At 37.8% G+C, this 17,131-nt stretch overlaps 1 protein-coding gene across 1 annotated transcript; it reads right to left on the bottom strand.

Annotated features, from left to right (window-relative positions):
• Positions 1-849: 849 nt before the first annotated feature.
• On the bottom strand, positions 850-3,847 carry LOC128471135 (protein Wnt-8). The gene is made up of 6 exons (XM_053453003.1): positions 3,777-3,847; positions 3,639-3,672; positions 3,388-3,526; positions 2,801-2,926; positions 2,130-2,272; positions 850-1,413 (listed from the first exon to the last, which is right to left on the bottom strand). Exons 1-6 carry the CDS (start codon positions 3,845-3,847, stop codon positions 850-852), a joined length of 1,077 nt encoding a protein of 358 aa, XP_053308978.1.
• Positions 3,848-17,131: the final 13,284 nt, after the last annotated feature.

Raw genomic sequence — 17,131 nt, 5'->3', positions numbered from 1 at the left:
GCCGCAGGTGTTAAAGTTACCCAAACTCCTCGAAAGTCAAAGATAATGGTAAATTCTGTTTGTCGAGCTACTAGAATGTAAAAAAACTAATGTTGTTCTATGTAAATATATCAAACGCCTGTGTTTGAAGAATTAATGAAGTTCTAGGAGTTGGATCTCAAAAAAACCCATCAATAATTCCGGTTTCGACACATTTTGAGACTTGAGGCCACAGCTATCGTCAACAATACATAGGTTCTTCCTAATATTCTTCTCCTAGAGCCATAGGCTTCTACATAATACACGTGGATCTCCATTAAAAAGGTGGATGACGCTTTTCTGAAATTTGGAAATAGTCTTACATGGGTAGACAAACCAAAGTTTTGTGGTCACGGGGACGATTGGACGCATCATCATATGACATCATCAGCAAAATATTAACAAATGAACGTAAGTCTAGAAGATTTAATAATAATGTCTTTTAATACAGAGTTGAACGACCCTAAGGTATACATTGAGCTTGTAGAATATTTGTGAAAATCTTTACAAATGAAGACAATAATTCAGAAAGAGAGAACAAAAAAAAAAATATATATATATATATTTTTCCTCGATAGAAACCTCAATCAAACTCACAGGAAAAATAAGTTATTTGCCGAGGTAGGCCGGGAAAAACGCAGTCGGTTATTAGAAAAGTGCATAGGTTTTATTTTAAACCGCATTTACAATCAACATTTAAACCCCTGAATAATTAATACTAATTTGTAATTATAAATTAGAAGTAGGCACAAAGAAAAATTCATCCGACAAACAAAATATCTACAGTGTAAACATAGAATGGCAGCGTCCGTAAAATCCGACCAAACGCCATCATCTCCGATGGCCTCGGATCTTCCTTTTGGGGTGCACATTAGTCGGATGCTTTTCTCTTTTGGAGCAATAGTGTTTCGTCACGACTTGCTTGCATTGGTCGCATTTGACGGTGCAACACCAGTGAAACTTGCAGTTGCAGCTACTAATAATCTCAATCTTCTTCTCTTCGACTTTGAGACCGCATTCCAGACAGAGTCGCCTACAGCTCCGTCTTTCCCACTGAGACAAGTTCTTTCCGCTCTGGAGACATTCTCGGCCTTCGGTTCCTTGCAGACCCAAGCTGACGTTTTTTAAGCAATAATCCGGAGAATCTTCCAGAAAAACAAGTTCGGTCCCCGCCACCGATCCGAGGGCGTCCACTATGGCTCCTCTGTTGTCCGCGCTGTTGCCGGATCTCATCCTTCTCTTGTCCATGTCCAGTTTCAGAGCCTGGTCATGCTTCACCTTCAAGTGATTCCCGATGTCTCGAAATTCTGCCAGCTGCAGCCAGCAGGTCTGAACGCTGCAGCTTCCCGATACCCCGTGGCATTTGCAAGTCCTTTTCATCGTTGACTTGACGGCCTTCAAAAATAAAAGTATACAAATTAACAACAATCCTTGGTAAACCAGGACAAAATATAACTAGAATACTTCTTGCTACCCTTACCAAACCTATACTCCAAAACATTCCTTGCCGACGTAAAATATCAAATTATTCATATTCAAATACTGCACATCTCACTAAACGTCGAGTCGTTGTTTACGGTAATTGTTTGCAAATGGGTAAGACTACATATAAAAATTTTAATCCGTTAATGAGGAGCCATAAGCTCTGACAAGTCTTGTGTCACCAAATATAAAATTGTTTCTTACCTATTCGGTAAGGCTTAAAAATAGGTGTCAAAGCGTAAATTGATACCTCAGGTGCTAGAGAAAGTTATTGTCTAAACCCTACTTAATCCTTAAAAACAAAACAGTGTTTAGGTGTTAAGCGCCCACATGGCTAATTCAACACTTAAGACATTCTTATGCAGAACGAAGAATGTGCATTCAGCGGAAGAATGAGAAAATTCTCATACATTGTAATAATCTATTACATTTATCAAGATTTGATACAAATCTTGTGCTTATGATTAAAAAAGAACAATCCAAGGAAAGATCAGATACAGTAATTGGATATTTCAATTTGAAACCATTCCACAAACTGTTAAACAATTAAAGTTAATTTGCAGCTAATTGAAATTTAAAAAAAAAAAAATCAATAAAAACAATTGTACAAAAAAATTTAATGAACTTACCAGTCTGCCTGCCTCATTGTTATGCAAGTTCATTAAAGCTCTGGCATCTTGCCCCGTCTCTAATCCGTCAACAAAGAGTTTGGAAATCCGCTCCCCGAATTCGACATTATCGCTGCAACCTCCCCATACCCAGCCTCTTCCACCTAGGAAAAAACAGGAAAGAGAGAAAATAGAAAAAAAAATTATAAAAATATAATTTACGCCAGTATAACCGATCACGCAAATAGGAAACATGGATTTTTTTAAAATAACTTTTGTCTTACTAAAGATTAAACATTTTCAGATTTCCTAATAGATAGATAAATAGTGCTATATTTTTTTTAAAAAATATATATATATATTTTTTTTTAAATCAAATACATTTTTAAAATTCACTTGTTTCCATGTATAAGGCATCAGAAATAATTCAAACAGATTAAATAATCCAAAAAATATTTATGAATTCACAATACTAAGAATGTGCTGTTATTTGCTTTTTTAATTAAATTTTTTAAGACATTCTAGCTCGACTTTTTAGCTCTACCGAACGAGGTTGCCTATCATTAAATGTGCCAAGCCGGAGCTGCCGGTTAATATCCACTATTATTTACCCCAGATAACTGTATAAATATATTCTCATCAAAATACTAATTAAAACAGTAAATGTCAGCTAAAAAAAAATATAAACTTACCGATTCTCCCATTTCTTGATTCGTCACATCCGCAATTATCGAAGTCTCCCATACTGCAATTTCTGGTCAGCGTATACATAACGCCAGCTGAACTGATCGCATGTACGAAAGATGTTTCTCTGGTTGCTGAAAGCCAAGAGACAACATGTGACCCTAAGATAAAGAAATAATATGTTTTTTTACAATTTAATCTTATATGTTTTTATTAAAAAACACAGAAAAAAGTCAATAAAGTTAAATCAAACACTTCCAAAGGTATTTATACTTTCCAAAAAGGTATCCTTCTACAGGCATGGATCGAAAATGTAATTTTCTTAACTTACTATCAGTTACGGGGAAGAATAAGAATAGATAAAAATCTAAAATAGTTGTTTTGGGGAGAAAGAATGACTTCTGAAAGGTTTTTATGACTCTGAAGAAATCTTATGTTTCAATGGTAGAAATACAAAGTTTGACAAAAAATATTTTGTAGGATTTTTGTAAGATTTAGACATTTTTGTAGAAAAAAAACTCTAGAGATTTCGTAGCATCACAGAAGGTATGTTTAAAAAAAAGATTTAAAATAAATACAGAAAAATGAGCCTTACCGCTTCTAAGTCCTTTTTGCGTAGCAAGTTGAAGGGTATGTTCGGGGCAATTCCATCTCTCCCACGCAAATTGGTACTTACATTCTTCAATGCCACTTTGAGCGCCGACCGCCACGCTCGTGGAATAAGTTAAATATGCCTATTGAGTAAAAAAAAAATATATCTTTATATCTGTACTATAAACATGTACACAAGGAAATTAGAAATGTTTTTTTTTTATCGGCAAAATAAATAAATAAATAAATAATTACCTTAGGGCCTGTCATCAAAAAGTTGTTCACGGACCTAGAACAAGAAGAACACGGAAAAAAAGATATATTATTATTTTTTTTACTTGTATATTTGGAGTAAATACTTGATTCTAGTAATTTGGGTGCACCGAAACTTACCAAGCGGACGAAGTACAGAAAGGGTTAAAAGATAGGATTGTTGTGAGGACAATTAATGTGTTTCCAGACATGGCGATGAGTGCTTTCCAGTTGTACTATCCCAATTTGATGCTTGTACAGATGTATTCCTCAGCAAGTTAGCAACACTGATGAGAAATAAATTCCCTGGTGCTTATATGGCGTAGGGGAGATTGGCAGGGAGCATTCTTTTGTTAACCAATGACAGCTCTGAAATCGGAAGTTTATTGGCCAATGTGTAAAAAGGGTGACGCCCACTATTACACTTCAGTACACAATGGAAGTTACCTAGAGTTTTGGTAATGAGTTCCAGTGGAGGCAACTTACAATAGTTAACAATAGTTAACAATTGTTATTAAACAATAATGGGATATTTAAAACCACTTAATTAAATTTACTTTTACAAATATAATATCCAAATATTTTATTCTGCACCAAAATTCCTATTTTGGAAAAAAAAGAAAAAAAACTTTAGAAAAAAGGTTAGGAAAACTTTAGGAATAAATAGTAATAGTAGTTAACAATTGTTAATAAACAAGAATTATCCTTAATTAAATTTACCTTTACAAATATAATATCTAAATATAATTTTCCGCACCATCGTTAGAAGTTAAAAAAATATTCTGAGTAGTATGGGTATAAAAAAAAAACTATTTTTAAAATATTTAATAATCTAATTAACGAACAATTAGACGTTTACAATACGTTTACAATTGAAATGACACACCTTTAATTTATCAATAATGTAGGATAGAACAGATGTCACCATTTACCAGGAGAATTGAAAGGCACAATATATATTGTACTACTTAATTAAAATACAAAACGCTCTCGCATTATTACTGGTTTTGTTTTTTTTAATTAAAATAATTAATGTGTCTTTGTGTAAAAAGATAATTTCCCTTATATTGGCCCAATATCTTTATACCACCAGAAATGTAGTGAAAATTTACATAAACTCATATAACATTATTATTTCTAACGACCTTCCTAAAGAAAATTCACATGTTTGATTATCCGAATTAAAGACGTCACTATGACTATTGTACTTTGGGGGTATAAGCACAGGTGATGGGCGCCCCAGGTATGGTGGATGGAAATTCATCGGTAATGTAAGTTGAGGCAAAGGAGAATTTGTTAGAAGATCCCCCTATTTTTAGACATAATCATCGGTTAGGGGTCTTTCGTGAGTTACAGATCACCCCAGATCCTTCTAAATGTGAAGTGAGTATGTGTGCAATTATGGGACCCTCATTTACTATCTTGCAGAAAGCCATGTGGAGGAATAAGAAGAGCTGGCAGGAGGACCGGACTAAGAGGCACTGGCACTTTAAGGCCAGCTGCCACCGGCTGGATACGCACAGGGCCCGACCTGCCGCTGGAATGGCCGACGAGGCGTCCGCTCTGCGTCCTAGATGGCCAGTTCAGGCCTAGCTGGCAACAACATTCTCCCATTTACAAAAAATAGTGAAAAGTTTCATTTCTGTGGGAAAAAAAAACATGTCTTTCTGTCGCTGTGTGACTATTTGTTTTATTTTTTATAATTCTTGCCTTGAAATTCAATGTTATGACATTTTTCTCACTAATGTAACAAAAAGCCACACAGGAAAAACCTTTTTATTTTGTAATTTAGTGATAATTACAGTCACGTCTGAGGAAATTAGAGTAAAGAACAGGAATAAGAGACGAAGGTGACTATTTATTTTAATGAAAATAAAAATGAGTATAAAAACACAAAATTTACAGAATTTATGGAAATTTCAAAACTAAACTGAAAAACGTCAATATTTTTAATATGATAGGAGGCTTGGTAACGTGTAGAAATGGGAGAAGATTCACAAAATTGGGATTAAGAAAAAAAAATTCCCAGGCCACGTAAATTATGAATTTTATTAGACGTAATAAAAATGTGTCTAAGGAGTAAAAATACCAATTTCCAGTGACAAATGAAATGGAAAAGTAAAAAAAAGGGAATTCCAGCCATGGTGTATTCCTTATACTACAGATTTTAGTGAATAGGGTCTGTGAATGCTCTCTCTCTCTCTTCTTAACCCTTTGAGAACCAGAAGGGGTGTATAAGCCCTGGATTTATACACCGTGACAGTATACAAATTACTGCCCTAATTGCTGAACGCATTGGGGATTTCGAGCTCATCGAAATCATATTAAAACCTAATATTTGCAATTCTTAATTATAAATTCCAACCCCTGAGTTTGGAAAAAAATGTACCAGTTATAACTATTTTTCTTTAGTATTAAGGAAAATTGGGTGTAAAAGTGGTAAAAGGAGAAACAGGCCAGGTCAACGCTAATCCAACGGTAACGTTCTATGGAATACTTTCATCGGCACTGGCAAAGCTTCCTAATTTTGCCCCGTAATTGGGCAAAACCATCAGATATGAAGACTTTAACACAGTAAAGAGATTTAAAAATAGCTAGGGACATGAAAAACTTAAAAAAAGGCAGAAAAGAAGATCTGATTGTATCTATATGTAACAGGGTCATCTTTTTTAGGTATTATTTAGAACATTTGCTTTCTTATACTTAAAATTGATATTTTCCCAGAAGGAAAAATTATTATTATTATTTTATTGTTTTATTTGCCACTCAATGATTGAAATTGTGTTTTAAAAATTAGAAAAGACTATAAATTCTATGCTATAGGAGAGCCACCAGAATTAAACGAAGTCATTTGAGTTGGTACGTACATAGAGTATGTCTCTTTATAAATCATACATAAAAATCTAAATGCAAAATTCTAAATTGCAGTGTATTTAATATATTATAAAGTTAAAATTTATCATTCTATATATATATATATATATATTTGATATTATTTATATTTTTAGAGAAAATACAAAATTATTATGAAAAATATAGTTTAATAAATATAAAGATGACATGTAATTCATTTTAATATATATTTTTTTTAGTTTTTATTTATTTATATGAGGACATTTAATCCCAACTAATTTATAAATTATTAAAATAAGTTACATGGGGAAGGCAAATGACTCTTTGCTCAATGTGAGCTATGGGAAAATAAATAAAAAAAACCCCAAGAGATCACAATTTTTTATAAAAAAACATTATTGAGAAGTAAGACTTTTTTGATGGTATAAATCTCTTTCCCGGTAAATAAATCATTAAAAAGAAAAAGAAAAAAAAATTAAAAGGGAAAAAAAGGAAATAAATATTATTTATAACATTTGAAACGCTTTGCGTATATATCTAACAATTTGCCATCCCGCATGTACAAATAAATGTAAGATTATCCATGAATAATTGTGATATAGTGCCTTTCCGGGTCCAAATGTGGCATATAATCACCCCCTTGCCGTGAACATCTGACTCAGAAGCATCACGTCGAAGGTGAAAATGCACGCTCGGTTTTGAACGGTGGGGTTCCTTTTGTCATACAAAGCTAAGGAGAGACTCTATGGCTGACAGCTGTGAATAAGAAGGAGGAGTAAATGTCAGACTTGGGGGGAAAAAAAGATTATTGATGGCTTTTAAAGGGTAAAAGTATTTCCCTGAATGGACCTCCCCTGTGACTTACCCTAAAGCTAACATTTAAATAATATTTCCAGGGACAATTAGGAAGCTCTGCCAGCAGTAGGCTTACAGAACCCTATATATAGGGCGACGAAGCGGAATCTAGAAACATAGAATCTGCCGGCAGATCGGCCCCATTCGGCCCCATCTAGACCGCCCGTCCTTGGTCTCGTCTTACAGCCATATGCCTGTCCCATGCGTACGTTATATAATCATACCAAAGTGCATGACCATCGATGGGGCAAGTTATGGTCTCTTGATATTAGTTGTAGAAATGTAGCTGTAGTGGAACCAACATTCTGGAGGTTCTGAATATTCTGTTTTACCTGAAAACAGCTCTAGAGTAATAAAAAAATATTAATAATGAAAGAATGTGTGTAATAAGGGAGTAACGGTATCATTCTACGTTGGGCAGGTGCAACGCGCAAGCAAGTAGTAGTTGGGGGCAGGAGAAGAAACGATGGGGAGAACCCAGGTTGGACAAGCTTATGGTCTTAAATGGGGTCACATATTATATCTCTTTGTTTACATCCGGTGATGCTCAATAAATATAATTTATAGGGGGAAAAAAAAGCTATGCGTCTCTGTGGTATGAGATACTAGCACCCTTTAGCCACCAGACTGGTCTATATTACGACAGGGCATTTTTATGCTGACATGGTGTGAGGCCGGAGATGTCCAGCAGATGGCCGCACACTGGAGCACCCGATCTGCCGGAGAGGAGCGATGCCGGGCAGCAGCCACATTCGCCTGGTGTGCTAGATGGCCAGTTCCGGGCCTGCATGCCACGGTTGTGTAAATGGTTTAGGCCCAACACTCTTGAAAGCATTCACCCAAAAAATTGAGATTGAAGTTAACACAACATTCACATTTTTTGTAATTCCATGGTTATTCTAAGCTTTGGTGGGTTTTTTTTTGTTGTTTGGGGGATACTTTAGTTTATTACCCCAGATCCACACAAAACCACGAGATACAATGAAGATGTTTAAAATATGATTTTTAATTTGTAGCCTTCCTGGACAAGTGGGAGCCAAGCTTTATGTGACGATGATGTGATTTCACGGAACATTTCGAAGGATTTGTCCACTTGTGTCTAGAATTATTATTATTATCTTTTTATATATAGCGCCAACAATTTTACGCAGAGCTTATGTTCTCAAACCTCAAGTATCTCTGAATGGACTCCAGTTTCTCATTTGGAAACATCTCTCAAGTTCTAAGATGTTGATTTCCTTTTGAGGGCAAGGCCAACAGGCCGCCATATTGTCGAGTCACTGTAGAATTCTGGCACATGGGTTCTCCGTTCAGGAACAGAAGATTTCAACAAGCCTATTCACGGGAAGTTGAAAACACACAACCGTACATGAGATTTACTCCGGCAAACCAATAACATCAACAAAGCGAGATGCGTGTCCCTCTCTAGCAAACAGTCCCCTGCGTCTTTATGTAAGTAACTTGTAAGGAAGATTCCAGATACTGCTGTGAGGTTGGTTAATGAGGCCGAGTGGCGCAAATGGTAGATAGAATCTTGCGTTTGCTTCATTTCCCCTTATCCCGCCTCCGTTTTCGAGATTGGAAACATTGAAACACAGGAGGTCTTCCCAATGATATGTAAAGTGGCATCAGTACCCCCCACCACCACCACCCACATCACCACCACCACCACCGCCATTCCCCTGCTCATAATACCCCCTAAACTCTACAATCATTGTTGGCAATAATTGCAAATTGTTTTACTATTTCGGACCTAACCCTTTTACTGCCCTCAAACATCCCAAATTGTTTCCACCTAGGTGACAAAGGTTATAAAATGCGACGTTTGTGAATACAGATACAATGCGAACGCAGCCATTTTATCTGCTGGCTCCAAATTTGTTAGCAAGTAATAGGGAGATACTAATCTGGGAAGGACTTGTGAAACAGTAATCCGGGGCCAGTCTGGAAAAGAGCTGTCAGTTCTCACACCTTTCCCCAAAGGATTAAAGTTGTTGGTTTGTGGGAAAGCAATGAATATAAAATACACCTTAATGAAGGCAGATCAGACCCACTGTTAGTACATTCATGCTGAGATAAGGGAAGTTCCTGCTTAATTATTGTTAGTGATCACGGAATCGGGTTCACGACCTACACAAACCCCTCTCATGTTATAGAGAAACCGTCCGAACTTCTGGCCCCTAATTTATGTTCATATTAACATGTCTTCTTTCTCACGGTGAGGGCAGGAAAGATGTGATTTCCACAGCTGTATTCATACTTAATTCCACCCTAGAATGTTGCCCAACGCACATCGATGATTGTTCTTCTGGGTCAGATACCTGTGGCCTTCATACAATTTATTATACATTGAGTAGTATGTGTTGGTGCATTAAATACCCTATATATTGAGTCTTTACAGCAGAAGAAACGGGCAGACTAGACGGGGGCCAAATGGGGCCGATCGGCCAGCAGATTCTATATTTATATTAGTTGTACTCAGAATTCTTACTCATGTCCTCCAAGGTAGATAACCCGGGTCTCCAGGTCTCCATGCGGCCTAGTTTCAAGATAAACATTGCCAACTGTCTTCATCTGGAGCTTCCAGGAAAATATTCGGTGGGTTCCATTAATTTTTGGTCAACCTTTTGCCACCTTGCCGGCACCTTGGAAGTGAGAGAGTGTCTTTCACCTCACAGCGAGTCCTAAAGAGCGTTTGAAAGAGCCCTTAATCCCCAAACACCTCGGAAAGGAGTAACACAATGAGGAGATGTATCAATGTGTCGTATGTTGGAGAACTTTCACTCCGGTGAAATGAATCACCCTGCCTCCTAGGTTAGTCGGGGCAGCTTCCATTTCATGAAAGGAGAGATTTCACACACCTTGGTACATGAACTCCATACAATAACATTAAAACCCGTGAAGGGGTAAGAGCTGGCCCAAGCATCACACCTCGGAGACATTTCCCTCAACCTGAATCTCAGGTCAATGGACGGTAACAAAAATAACACAAAAATAGTTATTACAATGGTAAATGTAACGCTAACACAATACGTGTTGGGATATGTTAAGTAATATAATTTGGAATAAATTAAGAAGCATTCAAATGGGGTGACAGGTGCGGCTACCTTTTTTTTTTTTACCAAATAATAATAATAATAAAGGAAACTTCACTAAACCCGTATTTTTCCCTCTGAATTTACAACATGTGACTAGTCAATAACTGAAATATCAATATTTATTGTTTTACAAAAAATATATAGATTTTTATTTATTTAAAAGTACTTTGATGGTTATTTTGCTGAATTTAATAACAATGATGTTTCAAAGATTTCAATTAATTATAATGGGAGGGTAAATTTATAACATGAAGAAAGCCAGGAGCAGTCAGGTGACTACAACGATGGATTCTCTTTATTCTTTCTTGGTCATCGTCTTTTTTTTTCTTGTGGTTTCTGCTTTAGCTGTAGTAGCACCAATATATAAAGCAGGAAGCAGGAAGTATTCCGGCGTAGGCCTAGTGTGCCATGTCCGGGGGGGGGGTTGGCAAGGAGCCGTTCGCCCTCTTGGGTTTAACGTGATGGTTAAAAGGGGTATCACCGATCTGAAAAGCTTAAATTCCTTTGAATTTTCATATGTATTTGTTTTTTATTATTATTTTTTTAATTAAAATATAGAACTGGTTTACATTATCAAAGGTTATAAATATTATATATATATATATATTATATATATATATATATATATTGAAAAAAAAATATTTATTTTTATATATATATATATATGGTATTTTAGTACCAATTTGCACATTTTTATTTCAGATAATAACCAACAGTTATATTATACCAGATCCAATGCCAGAGATAAAACTATCACATTTATTTGAATAGCAATCCTCCCATACACTACAATAAAAAAAAGAGATAAAACAACGTGATACATTTTATCTCCAAGTCAATAATCTTTCTTTTTTTTTTATCTTATTTATTCCCCTTGCAGTCTATGGATAGGATCTCTATTCAATTATTTGCGAAAGATTTATCTCCTGCATTGAATCCGACTCATTGTAACTCAAGCATTAGACTCCAGTCCTCATAAGCACAGAATTTGCCAGCAGATCGGCCCCCGTCGGCCCTCGTCTAGTCGCCCGCTTCTCCTGCTGTAAAGACTCAAACATTAATCGGTCGTTGGTCCCGTCTCAGATTCAGGAGCCATATGTCTATCCCATGCACTGTATTAACTTCTAACACTTCTCCTGGAAAGCTGCTCCACTAATCTACTACCCTCTCTACGAACAGCTTCTGTTATTAGGCTTACACTACTTGTCTTTGTATTATTTTATGGTTCATGTACAGTATCCACCTTTATTCATATTATAACAAGAGAGGAAAGAAATATTGGACCGAGTAACCACAATACAAGATATTCTGTTATATTTATTTTCCAACGACTTCTTTACTAGGAGGGTGGTAGATAAGCAGAACAGCCTCCCAGCAGAAGTGGTAGAGGGTAATACAGTGAGGGTATTAAACATGCATGGGATAGACATACGGCTCCTGAATCTAAGACGAGACCAACGACTGATTAAGATTTAAGTCTTTACAGCAGGTGAAACGGGCAGACCAGAGTGGGCCGGAAGGGGCAGATCCACCGGAAAATTCTATGTTTCTGGTGGATGGGCATGATAAGGTCACAGCGTTTCCCAGTGGAGGATCGCGGGTAGATCAGCAACAGTCTATCTTAATTTAATGCTTCCGATGACCTATTAATGGCCAGGTAATGCCCAATTCTGGGGTAATTATTACTTAACGCTGTCGGCTTATGGAATCACTGATATTATCCGAAGCCGTATCAGCCAAGGACCTCTTAAGACGGATCCACCTTCCTGAATAGGCGGAAAAGTGTGCTGGGGGCCCTAATAATCCTTTATGGAGCTCGTTCTTTGTTGGGAAGACCTTGATGTGAACGGCAGGGGTTTGGTATAGGGAAGCGAAATGTGTCGAAGGCGGAGTAGATGACACTGCGGAGGAGACAGCCTGGAGAAAGGAGGCCGCGGTAATGATATTATTAGTGGCCTTTATATATACAAAGGACCTACGCATTCTTTAGGGCCAGTCCGATCGGAAACAATGCATTCAAAAGATGTGACAAAGGAACGGCAAAACAAATGTAAACACGCCGACACAAAGGAAATAGGGGCCTGCTGGAAAGATACTACAATCCAGAGGAAATGACCATTGATGGTCCAGATAAGCCCAGGGCATGAAGAAGTCAATTTTTCAATGGGTTTTGGGTTTTTTGTGTTTTTTTTTGGACGCGGCTACAAAAAAATGTAAGGTTATGAGATTGGGAGATCCAAAAATCTCTTCAAAAGAGTGATTCGGCTTTAGAACGGACTTCTCGTTCCTGGGGTCTGCTTAATTACAGGAGCTCCACGGGGTACTTCTGCTAGAACCAGGGAAGCACGTGTTTAATTCTATCAGCTGAAGGCAAAGTATACCCGTCCTCCTCGTCTCAAGAAGAATAAATAATAATATAATAATTTAATAAGCTGTGAAACATGGGAGATCGGCCCCATTGTGGCCCATCTAGACTCAAACCTTAATGAGTCGTTGGTCTCGTCTTAGATTCAGGAGCCGTATGCCTATCCCATGTATGTTTAATACCCTCACTGTATTGGCTTCTACTATAATTCCGCTTATATACCACCCTCCCCTGGCTTTTAATTTATTGGAGGATTTTTCAATAATTAGCCCTAAACTGACATTTTTCCTCGTTCTCGTCCGAGTCTCCACGGTCGAACCCTTAAAATAAAATAAAGCGGTGTCGCTACTTCCGCTGTCCTCCTGTTAATCTCCCTAACCCTGCAATAACTGCAAATTGTTTTATTATTTCGGGCGTAAACTTTTTTTACGGGCTCTGAAGTCTCCCAAATTGGTTCTGCCTAGGCGAGAAAAGTTATAAAATGTAACGTTTGTGAATACAGAACGCCAAGTTATCCGCCGGCTTCAAATTTGTTCGCAGGTAATAGGAGATTTGAATCTGGAAAGAGCCCGTTAAAGAGAAATTCGAGGCCGGCCTGGAAGAGCTGTAAATTCTAACGCCTTGCGGCAAAAGAGTCAAATTGTTGGTTTGTCCAAAAATAATGAATAGAAAATAACGTCTTAATGTAAAGAGATCAGGGTCACGGTTAGTACATTCCAGCTGAGATAACGCCATTAAACTGGACATTTAAATCCTACCAAATAAAATGTATGTTTCCTAAAGAATTCCGCAGTTAAAAAATGTGACCAATTATAGAATAATTAATATAGAATTTTATAGAATATATAAAAAAAATGTGAAAAAAATATAAAAAAATCACATTTTAAAATGTACGACCAAAAACTTGGTAAACGCCTAGATTTTTGCTTATCGGCGGATAACGTAACTCAAATATACTACTGGTTTGTAGAGTGGGTGTGTCCTGTGGATTAACCATTTACGGAGCATCGGCCACCATGCGCGAGCCCGGCATGCATTACGTGCCCATTGGTTTGATGGACATTAAACTACGGAGAACACGGGGTGGTAAGCGTTCAGCATGGGAAAGATGAGATTATGTCATTCAACCATGAGGAGAGCTAAATTATTATAATTATTATAATTTATTGTTTATATAGCGCCATCAAATTCCGTAGCGCTGTACAATGGGTGGACAGGACAAAAAGTAGTATGTAACATAACAATTTGACTTACAGAGACAACAGGTGAGGAGGGACCGGCTCAGAGGGGCTTACAATCTAAATGGATCCTTTAAAAACTTTAGTGAATATGCCATGGTCTTTAGGGAAGAGACCCTGGCGTCAGTGCCATATTACTCTATGGCGATGTCCAAGGACCACCACTAGCTGCCCCCTGTGTGCCACCATCTTTCTTCTGAGCGCCAGGATATGATGTCATATACATACTTGAATACAGAGTTTCTCTGTGATGACCTCAAAACGGCACTCCGTCCAGAGTCTCCGGGCAAAACCCAGAGAGTTTCCAGATATGGTCACATATACCGTCGCTCGGCCCTTTAAGGATGCCAAGCAAGTTGAAGCAAGGCTGTCACGGCTATGCCACTCGACACGGTCCTCCATAGCGTTAATGGGCTGGTTGGGGAGTTAAGCAATGGCGCTACGAGGACTCTTAGTGCCCAGTAGGGTGATTGGCTTCCTGTTATATGACAGAAGGGCTTCCGCCGGCCTGGGCCTGCCACCCTACACCAGAGAACATCACTACTGTCCATTCCAATATATATATATATATATATATATATATAGTTATATGTAAAGCAAAGTCGCTACTTCCGCTGTCCTCCTGTTAATCTCCCTAACCTATATATATATAGGAGAGAGAAAGAGATTTGTACCCCAAAGATGGTCTGTCCCTCTCAAGCAGGAAAACACAGAAGTATACAAACCTCCACCTAACAAGCGCACATTAATAAATATTAACCTGTTATTTTAATTTATTTTGATTGCTGTTGATAGATCTGCTGTTGATAGATCTGTTTGATGCTCTAATAGATCTTACCTGGTACCATTTGTGAATCTGCTGCCCTCTTGTGGATAGTCTCTGCACTACTGTCCTACTACCGGTATATAAAATATTATCATTATAATCATCATATCATCCATTTTCATACCAAATTGGGCATCCCCCTGTTTGCCCCCTATTGGCCCCTTTCACCACCCTTGCTATTTTCAGCGCACAAAATGTTTTTAGCTGCTTCAGCAAGGTTTCGGGGGGGGGGCTAACGAAACCCTGCCACAGAAAGAGCTGGCAACGCTATTCTGTCACTGATTGGCTCCTTCAAACAGCCAATCAGTGGTGCAAAACACCAGGCCACGGAAGAGACTTCTTCTGAAGGTTATTTATTTATGATTTTTGCCCGTTCAATGAATGCTATGAAAGTACTTTTATTACGCATTATTTGTTCACGAGGCTGACCTGTCTCTTTAAAGCTGGAGACATATATGGTGTTAGGTGGTCTCGTTCCTTGGGAATTGAGAGATCTAATCACATCCATACCATGGGACCCTTATCTCCCAAATGCACGGCACCAGGCTGATAGGTTTAATGATATCATTATTTGTCCTCAAAGTTTCGCCCCGTGATGAACCACAGCTGAACCTGGGTTGGTATGCCTATGTGGTCTGGCGTCCCAACTCTTTGAAGATACCAGAACATGCAACAACTGCTTTTAAGTATCTCTGAACCCAGTTTATTGCACCTATACGTCACGCTGGGGTGACACATATTTGTACGAATTCAGGTTTGTATCTGTGTTTAAAGCCGGTTCTGGTGTCCTTAATCTCTGGAATGATTCCTAATGACAAGGGAAAAGGGTTGAGTAGAATGAAGGAAATAGGTTTTTACCCCATCACGGTGATAACAGGGCACCCTGCTTCACACAACAGGACAGCGACTGGAATTATAACACAATGTTTCCTCTAGAACTGTCACATTCCATACACTGACATCACATTCCTGGCCCCTCCAGGTTTCTTCCAGATAATGAATGTGTTCTAGAAAAGATTCTCAATGAACACGTCTGGACACATCCCTAGACTTGGTCCATATCCCATGGACTTCAAACCTAGTGAGCTAGAACCCTAACTTTTTGTCTTATTTCATATAAAATTGAGGTCCCTAAAACTATCAGTCTTCTAAAATTATCCATCAGGCAAGGCAACTTCACATAAATATGTCCGACCTCCGTTTTACGTACCCTCCTGGGCTACCTCTGATGAAGCTGGAGGCTACGTCAACACCTTTAAGTAATTGAATGGTATTGGGTATAAATATGCTGACAGTATGGATACTTGCATCACTTTACAAGTTAATTTTAAGAGTAATTTCTGTGCAGAGCGAGGCATAGAGAGATGGCCAGTAGCTAGTGATAATTTCCACTATGGATACCTTCATGTTGGTCCAAGAGAAGATGGAGTTGCATAATATTAATGGACCTCAAAGTTCAGTTCTGCAGATGGAAGTATCTAAAGAAGAGACATCCAAGGTCTCTCCACCATGAAGCAGCACACCGGTCCATCATAAGCTGGAAAAATTAGCCCACACTGCGGGAGAGAGACTCGGTGATGAACTCTACAGGGTGCTTAAAAAGTGAACATTAACATCAGAATCATAGAAGGTCCACAAAATATAAAAAAATAGCAGCTGGATATTAAAAATGTGTTGCCCTTATAAAAGGGAATTGAAAGCAAATAGACTGTAAGCTCCACAGGCCAGGGACCTGATTTCCTTATGTGTTCATACCTATCGCACCTCTGTCTGTAGACTACGTTGCTTATTATTTGAAGACCGCTTTGTTGTATTGTAAACTGAAAGTAAATATATTAGCCAGGGCAGGACCGGCAAAGACAGGGTGGCCGTGGCACTTTAAGGTTAGCGGCCGCCTGATGACGAAAGTGCGGCTAATGGCTGGATATGACATCATAGCTTCGGAAGGCTTAACGAATATAATGTCAAAGAGATCATTATAAATGGAAAAGGTGCTAGACCGCCACCTAGTGTCCACCTATGGGAACTACATTGGTTCTTAGTAACCAATTAAATTAGCTTTTAGTTAATCTTTTATAATTTTACAAAAAAATATAAAATGGATAATTTGACTGTTTAGAATACTATATTTTTTACACATATTTTTTATGCTTTTTTTCTGTAAAAAGATGGGTAACATGTAAAATAAAAAAAATATTAATCTTTTTCTTTTGCTTGCTGTTTTCGAACTGTCAGTTTTAGTATATTTTAAGTCAATACAG

Source organism: Spea bombifrons, chromosome 13, assembly GCF_027358695.1.
Source record: "Spea bombifrons isolate aSpeBom1 chromosome 13, aSpeBom1.2.pri, whole genome shotgun sequence".
Lineage (NCBI taxonomy): Eukaryota > Metazoa > Chordata > Amphibia > Anura > Pelobatidae > Spea > Spea bombifrons.
Note: the sequence above shows the minus strand (reverse complement) of the source record. Positions and strands in the feature narration are given on the sequence as shown.

Bases quoted from the DNA above. Each gene is read 5' to 3' on its own strand.
- LOC128471135 (XM_053453003.1), bottom strand. From the start codon at position 3,847: ATGTCTGGAAACACATTAATTGTCCTCACAACAATCCTATCTTTTAAC. The intron at 2,273-2,800 runs GTAAGTTTATAT...GTTTTTTCCTAG, and splicing joins ATCAAGAAATGGGAGAATCG to GTGGAAGAGGCTGGGTATGG. The intron at 1,414-2,129 runs GTAAGTTCATTA...TTATTTTTGAAG, and splicing joins ACAATGAGGCAGGCAGACTG to GCCGTCAAGTCAACGATGAA.